This window comes from Dendrobates tinctorius, unplaced genomic scaffold (assembly GCF_039654945.1).
Source record: "Dendrobates tinctorius isolate UK_male_01 unplaced genomic scaffold, ASM3965494v1 ptg000143l, whole genome shotgun sequence".
In the NCBI taxonomy this organism is placed as follows: domain Eukaryota; kingdom Metazoa; phylum Chordata; class Amphibia; order Anura; family Dendrobatidae; genus Dendrobates; species Dendrobates tinctorius.
This window is the reverse complement of record NW_027361810.1, coordinates 1,726,367-1,750,000: the sequence shown is the minus strand read 5'-3', so window position 1 is coordinate 1,750,000 and position 23,634 is coordinate 1,726,367. Positions and strand designations below refer to the sequence as shown.

General features: G+C 46.8%; 1 protein-coding gene across 2 annotated transcripts in view; it reads right to left on the bottom strand.

The window, feature by feature from the left end:
* The window catches only part of NIFK (nucleolar protein interacting with the FHA domain of MKI67), a 37,069-nt gene extending 14,333 nt beyond the window's left edge, over positions 1 to 22,736 (bottom strand). Inside the window, exons 1-3 of one of the 2 annotated variants that reach the window (XM_073545299.1) lie at positions 22,676 to 22,736; positions 22,567 to 22,597; positions 4,233 to 4,443 (exon numbers count right to left, since the gene is read on the bottom strand). In XM_073545299.1, coding sequence (XP_073401400.1) covers positions 4,233 to 4,443; positions 22,567 to 22,597; positions 22,676 to 22,721 — 288 coding nt within the window. In that variant the 5' untranslated portion in view covers positions 22,722 to 22,736. Of the gene's footprint in view, positions 1 to 4,232; positions 4,529 to 22,566; positions 22,598 to 22,675 lie in introns of both variants that reach the window. The other variant, XM_073545300.1, reaches the window with a different exon arrangement.
* Between the last annotated feature and the right edge of the window lie 898 nt (positions 22,737 to 23,634).

The window sequence follows — 23,634 nt, the reverse complement described above, 5'->3', positions numbered from 1 at the left end:
CAGGATATATATACACACCCCTCAGACTCCTGTATACAGGCACACACAGGATATATATACACACCCCTCAGACTCCTGTATACAGGCACACAGGATATATATACACACCCCTCAGACTCCTGTATACAGGCACACACAGGATATATATACACACCCCTCAGACTCCTGTACACAGGCACACACAGGATATATATACACACCCCTCAGACTCCTGTATACAGGCACACAGGATATATATACACCCCCCTCAGACTCCTGTATACAGGCACACACAGGATATATATACACCCCCTCAGACTCCTGTATACAGGCACACACAGGATATATATACACCCCCCTCAGACTCCTGTATACAGGCACACACAGGATATATATATACACACCCCTCAGACTCCTGTATACAGGCACACACAGGATATATATATATATACACACCCCTCAGACTCCTGTATACAGGCACACACAGGATATATATATATACACACCCCTCAGACTCCTGTATACAGGCACACACAGGATATATATACACCCCCCTCAGACTCCTGTATACAGGCACACACAGGATATATATATACACACCCCTCAGACTCCTGTATACAGGCACACACAGGATATATATATACACACCCCTCAGACTCCTGTATACAGGCACACACAGGATATATATATACACACCCCTCAGACTCCTGTATACAGGCACACACAGGATATATATACACACCCCTCAGACTCCTGTATACAGGCACACACAGGATATATATATACACACCCCTCAGACTCCTGTATACAGGCACACACAGGATATATATACACCCCTCAGACTCCTGTATACAGGCACACACAGGATATATATACACACCCCTCAGACTCCTGTACACAGGCACACACAGGATATATATATACACACCCCTCAGACTCCTGTACACAGGCACACACAGGATATATATATATACACACCCCTCAGACTCCTGTACACAGGCACACACAGGATATATATACACACCCCTCAGACTCCTGTATACAGGCACACAGGATATATATACACACCCCTCAGACTCCTGTATACAGGCACACACAGGATATATATATACACCCCTCAGACTCCTGTATACAGGCACACACAGGATATATATATACACCCCTCAGACTCCTGTATACAGGCACACACAGGATATATATATACACACCCCTCAGACTCCTGTATACAGGCACACACAGGATATATATATACACACCCCTCAGACTCCTGTATACAGGCACACACAGGATATATACACACCCCTCAGACTCCTGTATACAGGCACACACAGGATATATACACACCCCTCAGACTCCTGTATACAGGCACACACAGGATATATACACACCCCTCAGACTCCTGTATACAGGCACACACAGGATATATACACACCCCTCAGACTCCTGTATACAGGCACACACAGGATATATATACACACCCCTCAGACTCCTGTATACAGGCACACACAGGATATATATACACACCCCTCAGACTCCTGTACACAGGCACACAGGATATATATATACACCCCTCAGACTCCTGTATACAGGCACACACAGGATATATATATACACCCCTCAGACTCCTGTATACAGGCACACACAGGATATATATATACACCCCTCAGACTCCTGTATACAGGCACACACAGGATATATATATACACACCCCTCAGACTCCTGTATACAGGCACACACAGGATATATATATACACACCCCTCAGACTCCTGTATACAGGCACACACAGGATATATATATACACCCCTCAGACTCCTGTATACAGGCACACACAGGATATATATATACACCCCTCAGACTCCTGTATACAGGCACACACAGGATATATATATACACCCCTCAGACTCCTGTATACAGGCACACACAGGATATATATATACACACCCCTCAGACTCCTGTATACAGGCACACACAGGATATATATATATACACACCCCTCAGACTCCTGTATACAGGCACACACAGGATATATATATACACCCCTCAGACTCCTGTATACAGGCACACACAGGATATATATACACCCCTCAGACTCCTGTATACAGGCACACACAGGATATATATACACCCCTCAGACTCCTGTATACAGGCACACACAGGATATATATACACACCCCTCAGACTCCTGTATACAGGCACACACAGGATATATATACACACCCCTCAGACTCCTGTATACAGGCACACACAGGATATATATATACACACCCCTCAGACTCCTGTATACAGGCACACAGGATATATATACACACCCCTCAGACTCCTGTATACAGGCACACACAGGATATATATACACACCCCTCAGACTCCTGTACACAGGCACACACAGGATATATATACACACCCCTCAGACTCCTGTATACAGGCACACAGGATATATATACACCCCCCTCAGACTCCTGTATACAGGCACACAGGATATATATACACACCCCTCAGACTCCTGTATACAGGCACACACAGGATATATATATACACCCCTCAGACTCCTGTATACAGGCACACACAGGATATATATACACCCCCCTCAGACTCCTGTATACAGGCACACAGGATATATATACACACCCCTCAGACTCCTGTATACAGGCACACAGGATATATATACACACCCCTCAGACTCCTGTATACAGGCACACAGGATATATATACACCCCCCTCAGACTCCTGTATACAGGCACACACAGGATATATATATACACCCCTCAGACTCCTGTATACAGGCACACACAGGATATATATACACCCCCCTCAGACTCCTGTATACAGGCACACAGGATATATATATACACCCCTCAGACTCCTGTATACAGGCACACACAGGATATATATACACACCCCTCAGACTCCTGTATACAGGCACACAGGATATATATACACCCCCCTCAGACTCCTGTATACAGGCACACAGGATATATATACACACCCCTCAGACTCCTGTACACAGGCACACACAGGATATATATACACACCCCTCAGACTCCTGTATACAGGCACACACAGGATATATATACACCCCCCTCAGACTCCTGTATACAGGCACACAGGATATATATACACACCCCTCAGACTCCTGTATACAGGCACACAGGATATATATACACACCCCTCAGACTCCTGTATACAGGCACACACAGGATATATATATACACCCCTCAGACTCCTGTATACAGGCACACAGGATATATATACACACCCCTCAGACTCCTGTATACAGGCACACACAGGATATATATACACACCCCTCAGACTCCTGTATACAGGCACACACAGGATATATATATATATACACCCCTCAGACTCCTGTATACAGGCACACAGGATATATATATACACACCCCTCAGACTCCTGTATACAGGCACACACAGGATATATATATATATACACCCCTCAGACTCCTGTATACAGGCACACACAGGATATATATACACACCCCTCAGACTCCTGTATACAGGCACACAGGATATATATACACACCCCTCAGACTCCTGTATACAGGCACACACAGGATATATATACACACCCCTCAGACTCCTGTATACAGGCACACACAGGATATATATATATATACACCCCTCAGACTCCTGTATACAGGCACACACAGGATATATATATATATATACACCCCTCAGACTCCTGTATACAGGCACACAGGATATATATATACACACCCCTCAGACTCCTGTATACAGGCACACACAGGATATATATATATATACACCCCTCAGACTCCTGTATACAGGCACACACAGGATATATATATATACACCCCTCAGACTCCTGTATACAGGCACACAGGATATATATATACACCCCTCAGACTCCTGTATACAGGCACACACAGGATATATATACACACCCCTCAGACTCCTGTATACAGGCACACACAGGATATATATATACACCCCTCAGACTCCTGTATACAGGCACACACAGGATATATATACACACCCCTCAGACTCCTGTATACAGGCACACACAGGATATATATACACCCCCTCAGACTCCTGTATACAGGCACACACAGGATATATATATACACCCCTCAGACTCCTGTATACAGGCACACACAGGATATATATATATACACCCCTCAGACTCCTGTATACAGGCACACACAGGATATATATACACCCCCCACCTGTACACACAGTCGCATGCGGCTCTCTCCTTGCCGTACACATTGGAACCTACCTGCGGTTTCTTGCGGATTTTCTGCACTTTCTTCTTGAAATCCTCCTGCAGTTTGGGGTCCAGGGAGAGCAGGGGACCCCCCGAGCTCTGCGGCTCCGCACCCTGCGCCATCTTCACCAGCTGTGAGGGAAACACGTGGATCCACAGCCCCGACATCGCCACCCAGCGGCAGGAGGAGCGCAGCGACGGCCAGTGCCGGAAACAGCGACGCCTAGCGGAAATGATGCGAGTAGTGAGAGCGTCTCACTCCTGACATCTAGCGGGAAAGCGGCCAACAACAGAACCCCTGGAGACACCTGGTGGTGGAAATGCAGCATAGCACATGGAGAAGTTACTTCAGGAAGCGACAACTCGCGTGGTACATTTTTAAAATAATATCGACCATCCACTAGATAAGTGCCCCCTGGTAGTAAATGTACAAAATAACAATAGCAAAATTAATTTTTTAAAAATGCGACACCTACTGGTAAAGCTTTGAATTTAACGACAGCAGAACAATACTAATGCGACACCTGGTGGTGAATCTGAGAATTTACTACAGTAATATACCGAAAAGGCGACACCTGGTGGTAAATTGTGAGCATAGCAACGGTATCGTAGTAATGAAGCGCCACCTAGTGCGGAATCTTTAGTGTGACAGCAGTTATTTTTCTCAAAAAGCGACATCTTGTGGTGAATCTTGAACGTTACAAAAGGATCGTAATAAGAAAAGCGACACCTAGTGGTAAATCTACAAAATGACCAGCGGTTCCTAATGAAGTGACACCTAGTGGTAACTAGCGGAATTAACAATTACTGTAGCGACACCTAGTGGTGACCCTGGAAAGTGTCTTCAGAAGATTTCGAAGAAAGTGACATCTGCTGGAGATTCTCAGGAATCTCTACGAGTCCTGTAAAACCTCTGGGCTTACAAAATAACGTTCTTATTGTCTGATCACACCCGATTACATTACAAACGACACAATAATTAATTATAGCCATTGCATATATTATTATATATACATTATATCCATTACATATACATCCATGGATGGTCTGCCACTGTGGTATGTGAAATACCACAGTGGCCGACCATCCATGATTTTATGAAAAAGCTGTAAGATTTGGCTTTTCCAGTGACTGTGATTTATGTAATGATTGTCCTTTACATATTGACTGTAATGCTTGTAATTCTCACTCCCCAGTAGATGCTACTAATACTCTGTGCTGCTGCTGTTACTCAGGTATCTTATGTCATTTGCACGATTTGCTTTGGTTCCATCGAGTTTTCTGTAAATTAAACTCTGCTGAAATATCCTAATAGAGCGACACCTGGTGGTGGATCATTGAAAATACAATCGATCTCCTGAAAAAGTGACACCTAGTGGTCAAACAGCAAAACAGCAGCAATGTTGTAGTAAAATAACACCTAGTGATTAGTGTTGAGCATTCCGATACCGCAAGTATCGGGTATCGGCCGATATTAGCGGTATCGGAATTCCGATACTTAGTTCCGATACTTTTGTCATATCGGATTCCGGAATCGGAATAGGAAGTTCCCATCATGCTATGAGCCTGCTTGCTTTGATTAAGCCAATGGGAATCCTCCGAAGTGTGGGCACATCCTGTTAGGCATGTAGGCATGTTAACTATTGGCATGGCTGTGATTGGCTGCCGAAATGATGTCATGATGCACTATAAAAGCCACCGCAGCCGCCATTTCTGGTCACTCTGCTGTGAATTCAGTTAGGGACAGGCTGCTGTAGAAGACTGTGAGGGACAGTTAGAAATAGCGATTCCACCAAACATCTAGTGCTTTACCCAGGCTACATAAACCACCACTGTAGCCTTCTTTGCCCTAGCAGCAGTGTTCACAGCTGTCTGCAAGGGCTGTGTGAGTGCAGCTCACGCTGTGGAGTGGGTCCTGCAGCCACGTCAGGCTGTAGGCCACCCAGTGTGATCACTGCTGCCTCATACATCTTTTATTTTTTGAGCTGCATTTTTTACATAATTTCAATCTAGTGTGCTTCCATCCGTATCCATATACGTTGGTTGCAAACACTAGTAGTAGACAGCGGAGCCTTTCTGCAGCCTTTCAGTGCTAGTGTCCACTTTGCTGCACTGTTCACGGCTGTCTGAGAGGTCTCTGACTGTGTGTGAGTGCAGCTCACGCTGAGTAGTGTGTCCTGCAGCTACGTCTGGCTGTAGGACGCTCAGCGTGCGTCAGTGCCTCACACATATTTTTATTTGAGTGCAGCTCATTTTTTCTTCTATTAGTGTGCATCCATCCGTCTCCATCTACGGTGGTTGCAAACACTATATAGGAGTACACAGTGGAGCCTTTCTGCAGCCTGTCAGTGCCAGTGCCCACTTAGCTGCACTGTTGACGGCTGTCTGAGAGGCCTCTGACTGTGTGTGAGTGCAGCTCACGCTGAGTAGAGTGTCCTGCAGCTACGTCTGGTTGTAGGACGCTCAACGTGCGTCACTGCCTCACACATATTTGTCTTTGAGTGCAGCTCATTTTTTCTTCTTCTATTAGTGTGCATCCATCCGTATCCATCAACATTGGTTGGTTGCAAACACTATATAGGAGTAGATAGAGGAGCCTTTTTTTCTGGCTTGTGCCCTGCCGGCGCAGCCAGATTAGTATTACCCAATTTTTTTGGAGCCTCATCTTTTGCATTGTAGGTTACCTGCCTGCATTGTAATAGCTCCAAAAAGTTGGTGATACTATCAGTTTCAATTCTTTGTTCACATACTTTGAGTTTGTTTCCAACAAAGAAACCACAAAAAAAGTTCACCAAACACTACATTTTGAACTTGTGTAGGCCACATCAGCTCCTATTAAAGTCTAGTCCACACACACACACTTCATAAAATTAGTGTTTCTTGTACCTGTAACCAGCTGTTCAGGAATAAGCACACTAAGGCCCCCCTTTGTCCTTTTTTGCCTATCTTAAGCAGTCTTGCAAGATGAAGAAGGCAGGGAGTAAGGCGCGTGGGCGTGGGCGTGGAGTTTCAGCAGGGAGAGGACGTGGGGATTCTGCAGGGAGAGGACGTGGGGATTCTACAGGTAGAGGACGTGGGGATTCTACAGGTAGAGGACGTGGGGATTCTGGGCCTGCTGCGGGCACCAGTGGATCAGCATCCCCCAGTTTTAGCAGGCAACAGTCCTTTATGCGCAGCTTTGTAGGACCTCAACGTACCCCACTGCTGCGGGAGGAACAAATTGAAGCCGTTGTCGGATGGATGGCAGCTAACGCATCGACTTCAATTACTTCCACATCCTCTCAGGGTCAGAGCACCGAAGAGCAACCATCTGTCTCTTCACCACCTGCCAAAGTGCCCAGGCAGTCAGAGAGACATGGACAGGAGCCATCACAGTCTCTACTTCTGTTCTCGGAATCTGTTGGCTTGGAAAGAGGGGGCCAGCCAAGCAGCATTCCTGAATGTGAAGAAGAGGGAGTATGCAGTGATGCGCAACTTCTTTGTCCCTCTGAATCTGAAGAGGCGAGTGGGCCAGTGCCTATGGTCAGCACACCTCAGTACGCATCAGATGATGACGAGACTCAGTTGCCACTTTCTGGTGCGTACGGTGCTGGCGAGACAACCCCGGAGAAGCAGCTGTTTGAAGAGGGGAGGGAAGATGATGAGGTCCTTGACCCATCATGGCGTGAGCAACAGGAAGGTGGTGGGAGCAGCTCGGAGGAAGAGATTCCCCTACCGGCCAAAACAGGAGGCAGAGGGAGGGGGAAGACTTGGTTGCCTGTACCCTCCACTTCGGCACCCGTTAGGAGCATTCCTCTTTCCAAAGGCAAACCGGGCGCTCACAAGAGTTGCAGTGCGTGGTCCTTTTTTGACACAGTTGCAGATGACATTTGCTTTGTCAAATGCAAGCTGTGTCATCAGAGAGTCAAAAGAGGGAGAAATGTCAGCAACCTCAATACCACAAATATGTGGAAACATGTGCGCACCAAGCACGAGTTGGAGTTGCAGAGACACCCTGAAGACGTAGGCCAACGTACAGCACCACCTACCACCTCTTCAGCTTGTGTTGGGCCCTCTTCCTCCAGCTCACACACTGCTGGTTCGGCTTCCTCACAGGATCGCCAAGGAAGAACCTCTGCCACTGTTGTCCGGAGACCCTGTCAGATTCCACCCATAACAGCACGTTCCCATCCATCACAGCCATCGGTAGCACAGGCATGGGATAAAAGGCGCCCTTACTCGGCAAACCATCCCCGAGCACAGTCTCTGAATGCTGGCATTGCCAAACTTCTGGCAGTTGAAATGCTGTCATTCAGGCTGGTGGACACTGACACCTTCCGGGACTTAATGGCATTGGCAGTCCCCCAATACAACGTGCCCAGCCGCTTTTATTTCAGCAGGCGAGCCGTCCCTGCCCTGCAGAAACATGTTGAGGGCAAAATAAAACATGCGCTACTAAACGCCGTTAGTAGCAAGGTCCACCTGACCACCGATGCGTGGACCAGTAACCATGGACAGGGACGATACCTTTCCCTCACTGCCCACTGGGTCAATGTTGTGGAGCCGGGTACGGATCTGGAGAGTGGCGCTGTACGTGTTCTTCCAACGCCACGGATTGCAGGACTCCAGTCTGTACACATAGACTCCTCCTCCTACTCAAGTTCCTCAGAAACAGCAGAGCAGGAGCCTGTTACGACCGATATGAGCACAGCCGTGGCCAAACGTCAACAGGCTGTACTCAAATTAATTTCTTTGGGGAATCGAAGCCACACAGCGCAGGAGCTCTGGAATGCTGTCAAGCTGGAGAGCGATGTGTGGTTTGGGCCAGCGAATCTCCAGCCGGGCTTGGTAGTGTGTGAGAATGGCCGAAATCTGGTGGCAGCTCTTGGCCTAGGCAACCTCACACACATCCCATGTCTGGCACATGTTCTTAACTTGGTCGTGCAGAGCTTTCTGAGGGACTATCCGGATCTTGCTGCACTGTTGCACAAGGTCCGCATAGAGTGCGCTCACTTGCGACGTTCCAGCACAGCAAGATCGCGCCTTGCTGCTCTGCAGCGCCGATTTGGCCTTCCGGAACATCGCATCATATGTGACCTACCCACCCGGTGGAATTCAACGTTACATATGTTGGAGCGGTTGTGTGAGCAGCAGGCAGCAGTAATGGAGTACCAGCTGCATCAGGCACAAACAAGTCGCACTGTGCGCCGTTCACACTTCAGCACCACTGAGTGGGCCTCTATGAAGGACATCTGCCTCGTTTTGCGTGCCTTCGATGAATCCACGCGGATGGCGAGTGCAGATGATGCACTAGTCAGCATGACTGTCCGCCTTATCTGCCTGCTTCAACAAACACTGCAAGCACTAAGGGAGGAGGTTTCAGAAGAGGTGGAGGATGAGGAGTCCCAAATGCCATCTGCTTCTGGACAGTCTGCGCTACGTGTTTCCTCACAAAGGCCTAGGCAGGGGACACTTTGTGAGGAGGATGAGGAGGAGTCGATGGAGGATGAAGACATCTCTCCAGAGGAGGGAGGTACACAAACCTCTACTCAGTATGTACAGCGAGGGTGGGGTGATGCAGAGCAGGCCGAGGTCACGCCTCAAACAGGGGACAGCGGTTCTTTGGCAGTTGGGAGTCTGCAGCACATGGTTGATTTCATGCTGCAGTGCCTGAGAAACGACCGCCGCATCGCCCACATTCTCGTCTCGGCTGATTATTGGGTGTACACCCTCCTAGATCCTCGCTACCGGGACAGCGTACAAAGGCTCATACCAACGTTGAACCGGGAGCGTAAAATGCGGGAGTACGAAGAGTCACTGGTGCAGTCCATCATGTTTTCCATTCCACCCGACAGCATTGTTGCTAGTGCTTTACAAAGCAGCTCTGTGCGTCGAGGCAGTGGAGGAAACTCTGCACAAAGAGGGAGCAGAGGCAGTGCCGCAGCACAAGGCAAGACCACTATGGCCCAAATGTGGCAAAGTTTTGTGTGTCCACCACAATTGTCTACACCATCAGCGACGCCTCGAGTCAGCAGGAGGCAACGCTTCCGTCAGATGGTGTCAGACTACATGTCTTGCCATGTCGCTGTACTCCCAGATGGCTCTTCCCCCTTCAAGTTTTGGGTCTCTAAGCTGGATACATGGCCAGAGCTTAGCCAGTATGCATTGGAGGTGCTGGCTTGCCCTGCTGCCAGTGTATTATCGGAACGTGTCTTTAGTGCCGCAGGTGGTGTACTAACAGACCGTCGCACGCGACTATCTTCCGATAATGTTGACCGGCTTACTTTTCTGAAAATGAACAAGGCCTGGATCTCCAAAGACTTTGCCATTCCTCTTACAGACTAAATTAGTGGTTGGCAACTGTATCCAGGTCTGCTGGTGTGTTCATTTTTCTACCACCTGAACTATAATCCCTTTGCTTCAACACAGCCAGTTGTCGCTCAGATGTGTCGTCTGCACAGAGAAACACACTAGCTCCTGTGTTAGTGGGGTTCAGTAATGCCAGCTGATCCCCTGCTGTGTGGACGGCAGAGTCACCAGCTCCATCAACATTCAAACCACTACTGATTTTTAACCGTGCCCAACTTAGGTCTCTGGCTCCACTGTCTCTACTATTTCCCCTGACCTCCAACCCCGCCATCTACATCTCTGAAGTGGCGTCAGCACAATCTACACTTGTTCCTGTGTTCCTGTGGCTCAGTCCCGTCAGTTTATCCCCTGATGTGTGTCCGGCAAGGTCTCCTGCTCTGTCCACATTCCCATAACCAGTAGTGGGAATGAGGACAGAGCTGGCGAACTTGCCAGACAAACATCAGGGGATCAACTGACGGGACTGAGCCACAGGAACACAGGAACAAGTGTAGATTGTGCTGACGCCACTTCAGAGACGTAGCTGGCGGGGTTGGAGGCCAGGGTAAATAGTAGAGACAGTGGAGCCAGAGGCCTAAGTGGAGCATGGTTAGAATCAGTAGTAGTCCACAACCTCCATAAAAACCGCTGCCCATTGGCCTCTGCATGCGGCATGCGTAATCCTGGGCTCCAACAGCGTCAGTTGGTGTTCAGAAGTGTCGTCTCCACAGAGCCAAACACATTCGTTAGAGTGTTAGTGGGGTTCATCATTGCCAGCTGATCCCCTGCTGTGGAGATGGCAGTCTCTCCTGCTGTCTCCGCATTACAAAGACAGTAGGCCTCTGCCTACACCCTCCTGTTTCCTGGGCTTCAACACAGCCAGTTGTAGTTCGGAAGTGCCGTCCACACGGAAAGAGATACTTGCTCCCGTGTCTCAGTGGGGTTCAGTAATGCCAGCTGATCCCCTGCTGTGTGGATGGCAAAGTCTCCTGCTGCCTACACAGTCGTACCACTACTGATTTTTAACCGTGCTCCAATTAGGCCTGTGGCTCCACTGTCTCTCGTATTTCCCCTGTCCTCCAACCCTGCCAGTTACAGCTCCGAAGTGGCGTCTGCACAATCCACACTTGTTCCTGTGTTACAGGTGTTCAGTCCGGTCAGTTAATCCCCTGATGTGTGTCCGGCAATGTCGCCTGCTCTGTCCACATTCCCATTCCCATCCCATGTAACACAGGAACAAGTGTGGATTGTGCAGACGCCACTTCGGAGCTGTAACTGGCGGGGTTGGAGGACAGGGGAAATACGAAAATCAGTGAAGCCACAGGCCTAAGTGGAGCTTGGTTCAAATTAGTAGTCTACAACCGATCTTAAAATTTCTTCAATGCAGCCTCAGCCTGCTCCGTGCTTGTCCCTGGGCTTCAACACAGCCAGTTGTTGCTCGGAAGTGCCGTCTTCACAGAGTAAAACACTAGCTCCTGTGTTTGTGGGGTTCAGTAACGTCAGCTGTTCCCCTGCTGTTTTGATGGCAATCTGTCCTGCTGCCTCCCAATTGACAGCACATCAGGCCTCAGCCTGCTAAGTGCTTGTCCTGGGCTCCAACATCGCCAGTTGCTGCTCATAACTGACTTTGGCACGGGTACTCCCTCCTGCCCAGCTTGGTTCCAGCCCTGCCTGCTGTTTCCGGGAAGTGTCAATGTCAGTTTGCCACCCCAAGTTGCCATGTCGTGTTGCGGTTGGGTTAGCCGAGGCTAGGGTGCCAGCAGTTTAGGTGCTTCCTATGTGGACTGCGGGTTCTGGTAAGAAAGGCTTGTTCCATAGTGCCAGTAGGACAAGCACCCCCTGTAGGACTGTGTGATTCGGTAACTGCGGCCAGCTTGCGGCATGCCAACTTTGCTTTTCAGGGGTAACTTCTGATACCCCTCCGGGTTCCAGCACCGTCAGCTGGTTCTCGTCAGAGCCTTTGGCCTAGGTGCCTCCATCTCGGTATCCGAGTTCCGGCAACGTCTGCTGGTCCTTGGTAGTGCTTTGTAGCACAGGTACCTCCTGCTTAGTAACCGGGTTCCAGCACCGTCAGCTGGTCCTCAGTTGTGCCATTGGCTCTTATTCCTTCTGCTGCCCCTCCGGGTGCCAGCACTGTCAGCTGGTCCTCGCTATTTCCATTTGCTCTTGCAGCTTATGCTACCCCTCCGGGTTCCAGCACCGTCAGCTGGTTCTCGTCAGAGCCTTTGGCCTAGGTGCCTCCATCTCGGTATCCGAGTTCCGGCAACGTCTGCTGGTCCTTGGTAGTGCTTTGTAGCACAGGTACCTCCTGCTTAGTAACCGGGTTCCAGCACCGTCAGCTGGTCCTCGGTTGTGCCATTGGCTCTTATTCCTTCTGCTGCCCCTCCGGTTGCCAGCACTGTCAGCTGGTCCTCGCTATTTCCATTTGCTCTTGCAGCTTATGCTACCCCTCCGGGTTCCAGCACCGTCAGCTGGTTCTCGTCAGAGCCTTTGGCCTAGGTGCCTCCATCTCGGTATCCGAGTTCCGGCAACGTCTGCTGGTCCTTGGTAGTGCTTTGTAGCACAGGTACCTCCTGCTTAGTAACCGGGTTCCAGCACCGTCAGCTGGTCCTCGGTAGTGCCATTGGCTCTTGTTCCTTCTGCTGCCCCTCCGGGTGCCAGTACCGTCAGCTGGTTCAAGAGGACAAAGAACAGGAAGACAACCACCAAGATGCAGAACAACAAGAGAGAGAAGACAAAGAAGCATAAAAAAAACAAAGCAGAAGAACATTAAGCATAAGACTAATACTCTGAGCAAATGATATTATCTTATTTATAAGCAGAAGAAGACTAAGCAGTGTATGGGGGTGAGTCCGTTCCTCCTCGTGGTGCCCCTGGAAAAGGCCTGCTGCTGCAGGCCAAACTGAACGCGGACAAATCCTGTTGTAAATCTTTTGTGACAGGCAGAACGGAAGGTGTAAACTTCTAACTTTTCTAGATAACAACTACAGGAATGCCTGACACAAACAAGAATATGATGAAGAAGAATAGGAAGAAGATGAAGAAGTTGAATATGTAGAATAATAATTGTTGAATAAGAAGAATATGAAGAATGTAAGAAAAGGAAGAAGAAGAAGAAGAATGTAAAAAAAGGAAGTAGAAGAATTTAAAAAAGGAAGAAGAAGAAGAATGTAAAAAAAGGAATAAGAAGAAGAATGTAAAAAAAGGAAGAAGAAGAAGAATGTAAAAAAAGGAAGTAGAAGAATGTAAAAAAAGGAAGAAGAAGAAGAATGTAAAAAAAGGAAGAAGAAGAAGAAGAAGGTAAAAAAAGGAAGAAGAATAAGAAAGAAGAAGAAAGAAGAAAGAAGAAGAAGACATACATGTCTGGCAAAATATAAATGAGGCTAACATAGTCAATATCTTTGTAACTCCTAACATCTTTAAAAAAAAAGTTTAATTCCTGCTATTCCATTTGATTGGGCTAAACCTCTATGGCTTTAATGTCTCCTCCACCTCCCACAATACATTCTACATTATTCTTAGTTGTTTTTCTTCATGTAGAATTAACCTACAAGGAAAGAAAGGGTTTTTTTTAATTCCGATATTTTGGCCCCATTGACTTGCATTGGTTCCCGGTATCGGAATCGGTGATACCGATACTTTTTTTTAAGATCGGCCGATCCATTCCGGTCCGATATTTTCAAGTATTGGCTGGTATCGCTCAACTCTACTAGTGATGAAACAAAAAAAAAAACTTGAATTTTATTATTATAGGGATTGTACTCTTTCAAAAAAATCCCAGGCACAGTTTGTTATAAAAAATAAACCGTACATGACATGGAGGGGATATCTGAGACATGGCTGGATGAGAGCCGTGACCGGGGGATAATTTACAGGGCTATAGTCTGTTCAGAAATGACCGTACAAATAAGCGAGGGGGAGGGGGGTGTTTATATGTAAAATCATCCTTACAACCCATCCTGCGTGATAATATATATGAATCTAATGAGAATGTAGAGTCCCTGTGGGTGGAGATAAGGGGAGGGGGGAAAAAAGCCGGATTACTTACCGGTAATGCTCTTTTAATGAGTCCACGACAGCACCCACTGGAGGTATCGGATCCGCCCATTTGGAACAGGAAACCCTACAGGAAAGATAAAAGGGGCGGTCCGCCTTTCCTCCTCAGTTTTACGTTTCAGAGTACCAGAAGGACCGCCAAGGATTAGGCAATGTTCTCTTATTTTAACATCTTTCTTATCCATTATTTGGTTAATATTCTTTAACTATTAATATCTTTAGGGAGGGAAGTGAGCGGGTGCTGTCGTGGACTCATTAAAAGAGCATTACCGGTAAGTAATCCGGCTTTTTACTCTTCGCCACGACAGCACCCACTGGAGAGATTCCAGAGACCATCACCTGGGTGGGACCACCGTGCCAAGGATAGTCCTGCCAAAGCTTAAGTCAGAGGTTGATGAAAGATCAAGTCTGTAGTGCTTATAGAAGGTAGAAGGGGATGACCAAACTGCCGCCTTACATATAGTTTCAATCGGAACATCTCCCTTTTCCGCCCAAGAGGTTGCCATTGCCCTGGTGGAATGCGCCCTGATGTTCCCTGGAGGATCTTCGTTTTTTGCGGAGTAGGCTAAACGAATGGCCTCTCTGATCCACCGGGAAATGGTGCTCTTCGTGACTCCATACCCCTTCTTACAGCCCTGAAATGAAACAAATAGGGCCCTGCTCTGCCTCCAACTGTTGGACCTCTCAATACATTTTAGGACAGTTCTTTTGACGTCCAGAGTATGGAACTTCTGCTCTTCCGGAGTAGAGGGATTTTTATAGAAGGTTGGGAGGAGTATCTCCTGAGATCTATGGTATTTTGTTGCCACTTTTGGCAGGTAGGCAGGGTCTGGTTTTAATACTAATCTGTCTTGGTATTCTTGGAAAAAAGGTGGATCTATTGACAAGGCCTGAATATCACCCACTCTTCTAGCTGAGGTCAGTGATACTAAGAGGGCCATTTTAAGTGCTAAGTATTTGAAGGGTATTGTGTCGATCGGCTCAAAGGGGTCTACCGTTAGGGCGTCTAAGACCAGATTTAGATCCCATGTAGGGACGGAGGGTATGTGGATTGGAGCTATTCGTTCACATGCTGTAATAAAACGAGTTATCCACTTGTTGCCTGCTATATTATGGACATATAGTGCTCCTAATGCCGATATTTGTACTCTCAGTGTATTTACTGCTAAGCCTAAGTCTTTCCCCTTCTGCAGAAATTCCAAGATTGGGATTATCGGAACTTCTGTTGTATGAGGTACTGTATGGAATTGAAGAAATTTTTTCCATATTCTAGTGTAAATTTGGGTTGTGGACTGTTTTCTACTTTGTAGTAGTGTAGTAATTAAGGACTCCAAGAATCCTCTTGTCCTCAATAACTGCCTCTCAAATTCCACGCCGTCAAGTGCAAGCTGAGCACTTGAGGGTGGAAAAAGGGGCCTTGGGAGAGTAGATTGGCAGTCGGAAGGACCCAAGGATCTGTTATCGACATAATCTGCAGCCACGAAAACCACGGTCTTTTTGGCCAGAACGGTGCTATTAAGATTATTCTTGCTTTGTCGTCTCTGATCTTCCGAATTACTTGAGGTAGGAGGATCAATGGAGGGAACGCATACGCTAGGTTGAAATTCCATGGAACTAGAAAGGCGTCCAGTATGTTTGGGTGATCTGACGGAGATAGGGAGGCAAAAGTTTTTATCTGCCTGTTGTCTCTTGTGGCGAAAAGATCCACCTCGGGTTGTCCCCATGCGGCTACTATGTCCCTGAAGACCTTCCGATTGAGGCACCACTCTCCTTGTCGTAGAGTGTGACGGCTTAGGAAGTCTGCCTTTTGATTGCTCTCGCCTCTTATATGAAGGGCCGAGAGGGACAAAAAATAGTTTTCTGCTAAGTTTAAAATTCTTGCCGCTGAAGACATCAGAGTCTCTGATCGAGTTCCTCCTTGTCTGTTTATATATGCCACTGTGGTGGTATTGTCCGACAGGATCCTTACATGCTTCTGTTGGAGCTGCGGAAGGAAGTTGTATAGAGCATAGAACACTGCAGTCAGTTCTTTTAAATTAGATGAGTAATCACATTCCTCTTTACTCCACCTTCCCTGATAAAACCCATTCTCCATGTGGGCTCCCCAGCCCTGGGGACTGGCATCGGTGGTTACAATACAGGATGGAACTATAACCCATGGGACTCCTGAACATAAATGGTCATCATCTATCCACCACTCTAGGGAAGTCAAGACTTCTTGTGACAGGGTTATTTTGCTCTGTAAATGACCACTATGTCGCTTATCCTCCTGGAGGATCTGGTGTTGTAGCGTACGGACATGGTACTGGGCCCACCGGACTGCCGGGGTGCAAGAATTTAGTGATCCTAATAGTGACATTGCTCCTCTTAAGGATACACGTGGTTTATCTATAGCTGCTTGTATTTTTTGTTTTGTGAGGATGATTTTTACCTGGGGTAGTAGACATCTCTGGGTCAAGGAATCTAGTTGAAATCCTAGAAATGTCTGGAGAGATTGCGGATCGAGTCTGGACTTTTGGATATTGATGATCCAGCCAAGGCTCTGAAAAGAGGAGATTGCGTCAGTCACGCGTTCAGTACATTGTTTGACTGAATTCCCAATTACTAGGAAGTCGTCTAGATATGGCACAATTAGTGTGTCCTTTTGGCGAAGGTAGGCCATCACTTCTGCCATCACCTTGGTAAATATTCTCGGTGCCGTGGAAAGCCCGAAGGGCATGGCCGCGTATTGGAAATGACGAATCCTTCCCTCGACTTCCACTGCGACTCTTAGGTATTTCTGGAATCTGTTGTGTATAGGGAGATGATAATAAGCATCTTTTAAATCAATCCCTGCCATTACGCAATTTGGGAAAAGAAGCTTTATAGTGGATCTGATTGATTCCATTTTGAACTTATAATTTTTTATAAATGAATTTAGCTTCTTTAAATTAATAATGGTTCTAAACGTACCGTCTGGTTTAGACACCAAAAACAGGGGAGAGTAAAAGCCTCTACCTTGTTGTTCCTCAGGGACGTCAACTAAAACTTTTTTAGCTAGCAGGACTCGAATCTCGTCTTCGAGAGCCTTTTGCTGAAGTGAGGAATTAAGGCGAGTTATAACAAAGAACTCATAGGGGATCCGAAGGAATTCAATCTTTATTCCTTCCTTGATTATATTCAAAATCCATGGGTTTAACGTAATCTGTTCCCACTTGGTAAAAAAAAATTTTAATCTACCCCCAACTGGTGGGTCTAAACTTTTAATTTTTTTCTCTCCTATATGTTGGCCCTCTGAAGATGGTACCCTTCTGCTTTTCGTCTTTCGTGGCCCATCTGTTCGTTCTGTCCGATTGCCTTCTTCTCCCGAATGGCCGTCTTTTAAAGGTTTTCCTATAAAACGGAATGGGAGAATCACTGAAGGCCTTTTTCCTTTCTTTTGCCTTGGCGAGAATTTCGTCTAAGGCTTTTCCGAAGAGGAACTCACCCTCGCATGGGGTTGCACTAATTTTGGATTTTGACTGTGCATCCCCTTTCCAGCTCTTTATCCACAGCGCGCGTCTGGCGTTATTCACCAGGGCTGCCGACCTTGCTGCCAGTCTTAGGGTGTCCGCTGAAGCGTCTGCCATAAAGGCAGCTGCCCCTCTTATCAACGGGATGGCTGCACGCAGTTTCTCCCTTGACACTCTTTGCTCAATCTGCTGGTCTAACTGATCTAGCCATACCAGCATTGACCTAGCAGTACATGTGCTGGCTATTGCGGGTTTGAATACCCCGGTGGTGGATTCCCAGGACCTTTTGAGCGAAGATTCAGCCTTTCGGTCCAATGGGTCTGCTAACAATCCTGCGTCCTCGACCGGGATCGAGGTCTGTTTGGAAGTGGAGGATATGACAGCGTCCACCTTTGGTATTTTAGTCCATTTTAATAGATCTTCATCAGTGAACGGGTATTTCCGTTTTGAAGCGGATGGGAGAAAACCCCTCTGGTCGTGTTTTTCCCACTCTCTTTTGATGAGATCTTTAATTGCCGGTATCACTGGAAATGATCTCCTCTTTTTCTCTGCCAATCCCGCAAACATAATGTCCTGCGCGGTCTGGGCTCCCCTTTCCTCTTCACACCCCATAGTATTTCTAACCGCTTTTACCAGGTTATCTACGCTGTCCAGTGGAAAACAAGCGCGTCCTTCCACCTCCGAGGATGATGATGAGGACGTGGATGCGGAGCCTGAGATTAACTCCTGTTCTTCCTCTGACTCTGAACTAACAACGACCTGTTTTCTATGACTGGACTCTGCGGGAGTGCTGGCGCGGTTGATGGCTTGTATTTCCTCCCTAATTATGGCTCGGATATCCTTAGAAGATATCGTGGACCCCTGCCTGGTCTCTTTAATGCATTGTTTGCAGAGTTTTTTGGGGTAGGAGTCAGGGAGAGGCTCTGAACATAATGCGCATTCTTTATGTTTTGTTTTTCCTTTTTTCTTTGACTGAAGTGGGAGGTCAAAGGTAAAGAGAGGGGGGAGGGGGGGGAGGAGAGGAGGTTAGCTTAATAGGTAGAGCATATGCTTTGCACACTCACCCAGTGAAGCTTAATACCGGTTCGGATGGCTGAGACGGTTTGGATCGGGTTTCTGCTGCCTCGCTCCTGCGGGCAGTCTCTGTCCTGGCGCTGCGGTCCCTGGTGGAGTTGCCCCCAGCTGAATCCCCTGCTGGGGTCTGCGACTCTGCGGGGGACGACATGTTCCAACGTTGCAGCGCTGCAGCGCTGTTTTATCTGTACACTTATCGTACCCCCGGAAGTCGCCCTGTCACAGGGCGCATGCGCCGCGTCATCGCCATCTTACCCCGGAAGTTCAACCATTACTTCCGGGGCATAGGAGCGTCGGGCGCCGGCCTGCTCCCGCGCCACCGCTATTGACACGCGCGGCTCGCGCGCTCATGGCCTCACCATCCACGTTATACCCCCACCGATGGGGATGGGGGGGGATCTCCCGGATGCCAGACCGGCCCGCTCCCTGGTAAGACTGGGCGGCCCTCCCCGGACCCGGCCATTACCACTATGCCACCAGACGAGGGGGGAGCCGTCAAACGGAGTCTCCCCCGACGCTGCTTCCGGACCGCAGCCCCTGCCGTTCCCGAAGAGACCGCACAGGCGGATGCATGGCCCAGGTAAGATCCTGCAGGATCCTGCTCCATTTGGAACAGGAAACCAAAACTGAGGAGGAAAGGCGGACCGCCCCTTTTATCTTTCCTGTAGGGTTTCCTGTTCCAAATGGGCCGGATCCGATACCTCCAGTGGGTGCTGTCGTGGCGAAGAGTAAAATAATAAATTACTGATAGGGGTTTGTTATAAGTCTCCAAAAATAATGGAAGCAACAGAGAATATCCTCATAAAGCAAATAGATGAAGCAGCGACTCAAGGAGAAGTCATTATTATGGGGGACTTCACCTACCCTGAAATACATTGGGGAACCGAAACCTGCAGTTCCAGCAAAGGTGATAGGTGTCTGACAACGATGAGAGACAATTACCTTTCACCACTGGTTCAGGACCCAACAAGAGGGGGTGCACTGCTAGACCTAATATTACCCCACAGGCCGGACCGCAGATCAGATATAAGGGTTGGGGGTCACTTGGGTAATAGTGGTCACAGGATAATAAGTTTTCATGTGTCCTGTAATAAGATGTGTAGTAGAGGGGTTACAAGGACACTAAACTTCAGGAAGGCAAATTTCCGACGGATGAGAGATGATCTTGGTGCAATTAACTGGGACGATATCCTGAGACATAAAAATACACAAAGAAAATGGGAGACGTTTATTATCCTCCTGAATAGGAGCTGTGCACAATATATACCGTATGGGAATAAACCTGCGAGAAATAGGAGGAGACCACTATGGCTAAATAGAGCTGTAAGGGGCGCAATAAGAGAAAAAATAAAGCATTTATCAAATTAAAGCAAGTAGGTAGTGATGAGGCATTAAATAAATACAGAAAATTAAATAAATGCTGAAAAAAGCAAATCAAGACAGCAAAGATTGAGACAGAGAGACTCATTGCCAGAGAAAGTAAAAATAATCCCAAAATATTCTTTAACTACATAAATGGTAAGAAACTAAAAAATGATAGTGTTGGTCCCCTTAATAATAGTCTGGGTGAGATGGTGGATGAGCAAAAAGCCAATATGCTAAATGACTTTTTTTCAACAGTATTTATACAAGAAAATCCCATGACAGATAACATGATTAGGGATAAAATTCTCCATTAAATGTCACCTGCTTAACCCAGCAGGAAGTACGGCGGCGTCTAAAAATCACTAAAATTGACAAATCCCCGGGCCCGGATGGGATACACCCCCGAGTACTGCAGGAATTAAGTACAGTCATAGATAGACCATTATTTTAATCTTTATAGATTCCATAATAACAGGGTCTGTACCACAGGACTGGCGTATAGCAAATGTGGTGCCAATATTCAAAAAGGGGACAAAAACTGAACTTGGAAATTATAGGCCAGTAAGTTTAACCTCAACTGTGGGTAAAATCCTGGAGGGTTTTCTAAGAGATACTAGACTGGAGTATCTGGAGAAGAATAACCTCATGACCCAATATCAACATGGGTTTACGAGGGACCGTTCCTGTCAGACTAATCTGATAAGCTTTTATGAAGAGGTAAGTTCTGGACTGGACCAAGGGAATGCAGTGGATGTGGTGTACATGGACTTTTCAAAAGCTTTTGATACGGTGCCACACAAAAGGTTGATACATAAAATGAGAACAATGGGGATAGGGAAAAATATGTGTAGGTGGGTTAAGAGCTGGCTCAGGGATAGGAAACAAAGGGTGGTTATTAATGGAGCACACTCGGACTGGGTCACGGTTAGCAGTGGGGTACCGCAGGGGTCAGTATTGAGAATCACAGGGGTTAGTATTGGGTACCACAGGGGTCAGTTTTGGGCCCGCTTCTTTTTAACATATTTATTAATGACCTTGTAGGGGGCATAGAGAGTAGAATTTCAATATTTGCAGATGACACTAAACTCTGCAGGGTAATCAATTCAGAGGAGGACAATTTTATATTACAGGAGGATTTATGTAAACTAGAAACTTTGGCTGAGAAATGGCAAATGAGCTTTAATGGGGATAAATGTAAGGTCATGCACTTGGGTAGAACGAACAAGTTGTATAATTATGTGCTTAATTGGAAAACACTGGGCAAAACAGTCACTGAAAAAGACCTGGGTGTATGGGTGGACGACAAACTCACATTTAGTAAAGTATAGGAGTAACCCCGGCACACTAATAACATGAAAGTAAAGTCTTCTCAACGACAGTCTTTAATTGTTGTGATTTTATTGATTGTGAAAAAAAAGGGTGGTGTTACAATCCAAAAAAGGGTGGTGTTACAATCCAACGTTTCAGCTCTACATCTCGAGCTTTCATCAGGGATATGACTACAATATATACAATAAAAGAACAAAAATCAATAAATAAACTTTATAAAGTATTATAAAACCAAAAATCTAGTGATAGGTGATACATAAGGTGGGGACAGTGTCAAACATCCTTTGTGAAGGTGTGTATGGATCTATAATGATGTGAGGCCAGTGAGTATGTATTGTGGTGTGATACGGTGAACATGTGAGAGGTTGAACAGAGGAATAGAGTGAAGGTGTAAGGAGTTGAAAAGCATGAATGTGTAGGTAGTGTTGAGAAAGGGCATTAGGGGACAGTGAAGTGGAGTGGGAATAAAGGTGAGGTCATCTAAGGAGGCAGTGTGTAAGGGGTGCTCTTGGAAATGTTAAGGCATAAGGTATAAATACCTAGATCCTTGGTTTTGAGGTGTGTGTATAAGTGGTATAGGTTTGCCTTTGTAATCCAGCTGCTGGAACGGTACCTATAGTAACCACTGAGAAAGTGTATAGGTTAAGGAATAGCAAGGTATATAGAAAGAAAAGATATAAAAGAAAGTTTTAGGGGTCACATACCGATGTGTAGGGTCAGCACGTGACTCCCGTCCTAAGGACAAAAAAGCAGGTCAATAAGCTGAGATGGAGAAAGGAAACCCAGTCTATGAAGACTGTAGGGCACCATTACCTTGTGTCCTAAATCTAGTCAGGTGTGGAGGAGGCCGGAAGTGCATGTGGCTTAGTGCAGTGATGTTAAATACTGTCAAGCACTTCCTGATTGGGTGGGGAAGGGGCGGGAATGGGGGGAAGGGCCATCGCCATCTTGGTGAGGTCAAAAATGTCTGAATGAATGTACTGAGCATGTGCAGTGCGGGGATAGAGAATGAGCATGTTTTGACTTGACAGGAAGTGATGGTGGCAGTCGCCATCTTGGTGAGGTCAAAAAATGTCAGAATGAATGTACTGAGCATGTGCAGTGCGGGGATAGAGAATGAGCATGTTTTGACTTGACAGGAAGTGATGTTGGCAGTCGCCATCTTGGTGAGGTCAAAAATGTCAGAATGAATGTACTGAGCAGGTGCGAGCCATCCAGGAAGTGAAGTAAAAAAGGGAGGGTTGTGAGGAAATGTCACATGCATACAGGCGGCCATTTTAACGGTGGGACTGTGCTGAATTCATGCACGGTGATAATTTCAGTGCTGGTTGTGCCTATCAGGTTTCAGAGAAACTTCCTTTTCCTGCCTAAAAACAAAGAAAGGTAATTAGAGCAAGGTTTACATACAAAGAGTAAAACGGCGTTCATATTAACACACTTATGTCAGAAATATCTCCTATAAACCAAAAAACCTTGTGTAGGAAAAGAACTTATTTGGTAGTGATTTTAAACTCCTGATGAAAAACAAAACTAATAAAAAATACATAAAAATTTGGAAAAGCCCCCCGGTAGACCCATAGTGGCATCTACCGACTCTATCCTCTCACCCCTGTCAATAACCTTGGAAAAGATCCTCACTCCACTAGTACCAAAAATTCCATCTTATCTCAAAGACACCGGTGATTTTCTGAACCACGTTAGAACCCTCCATGACATTCCTTCCTTTTGTTTATTAGCCAGCCTAGACGTCAACAGCCTATATACTAGTATAG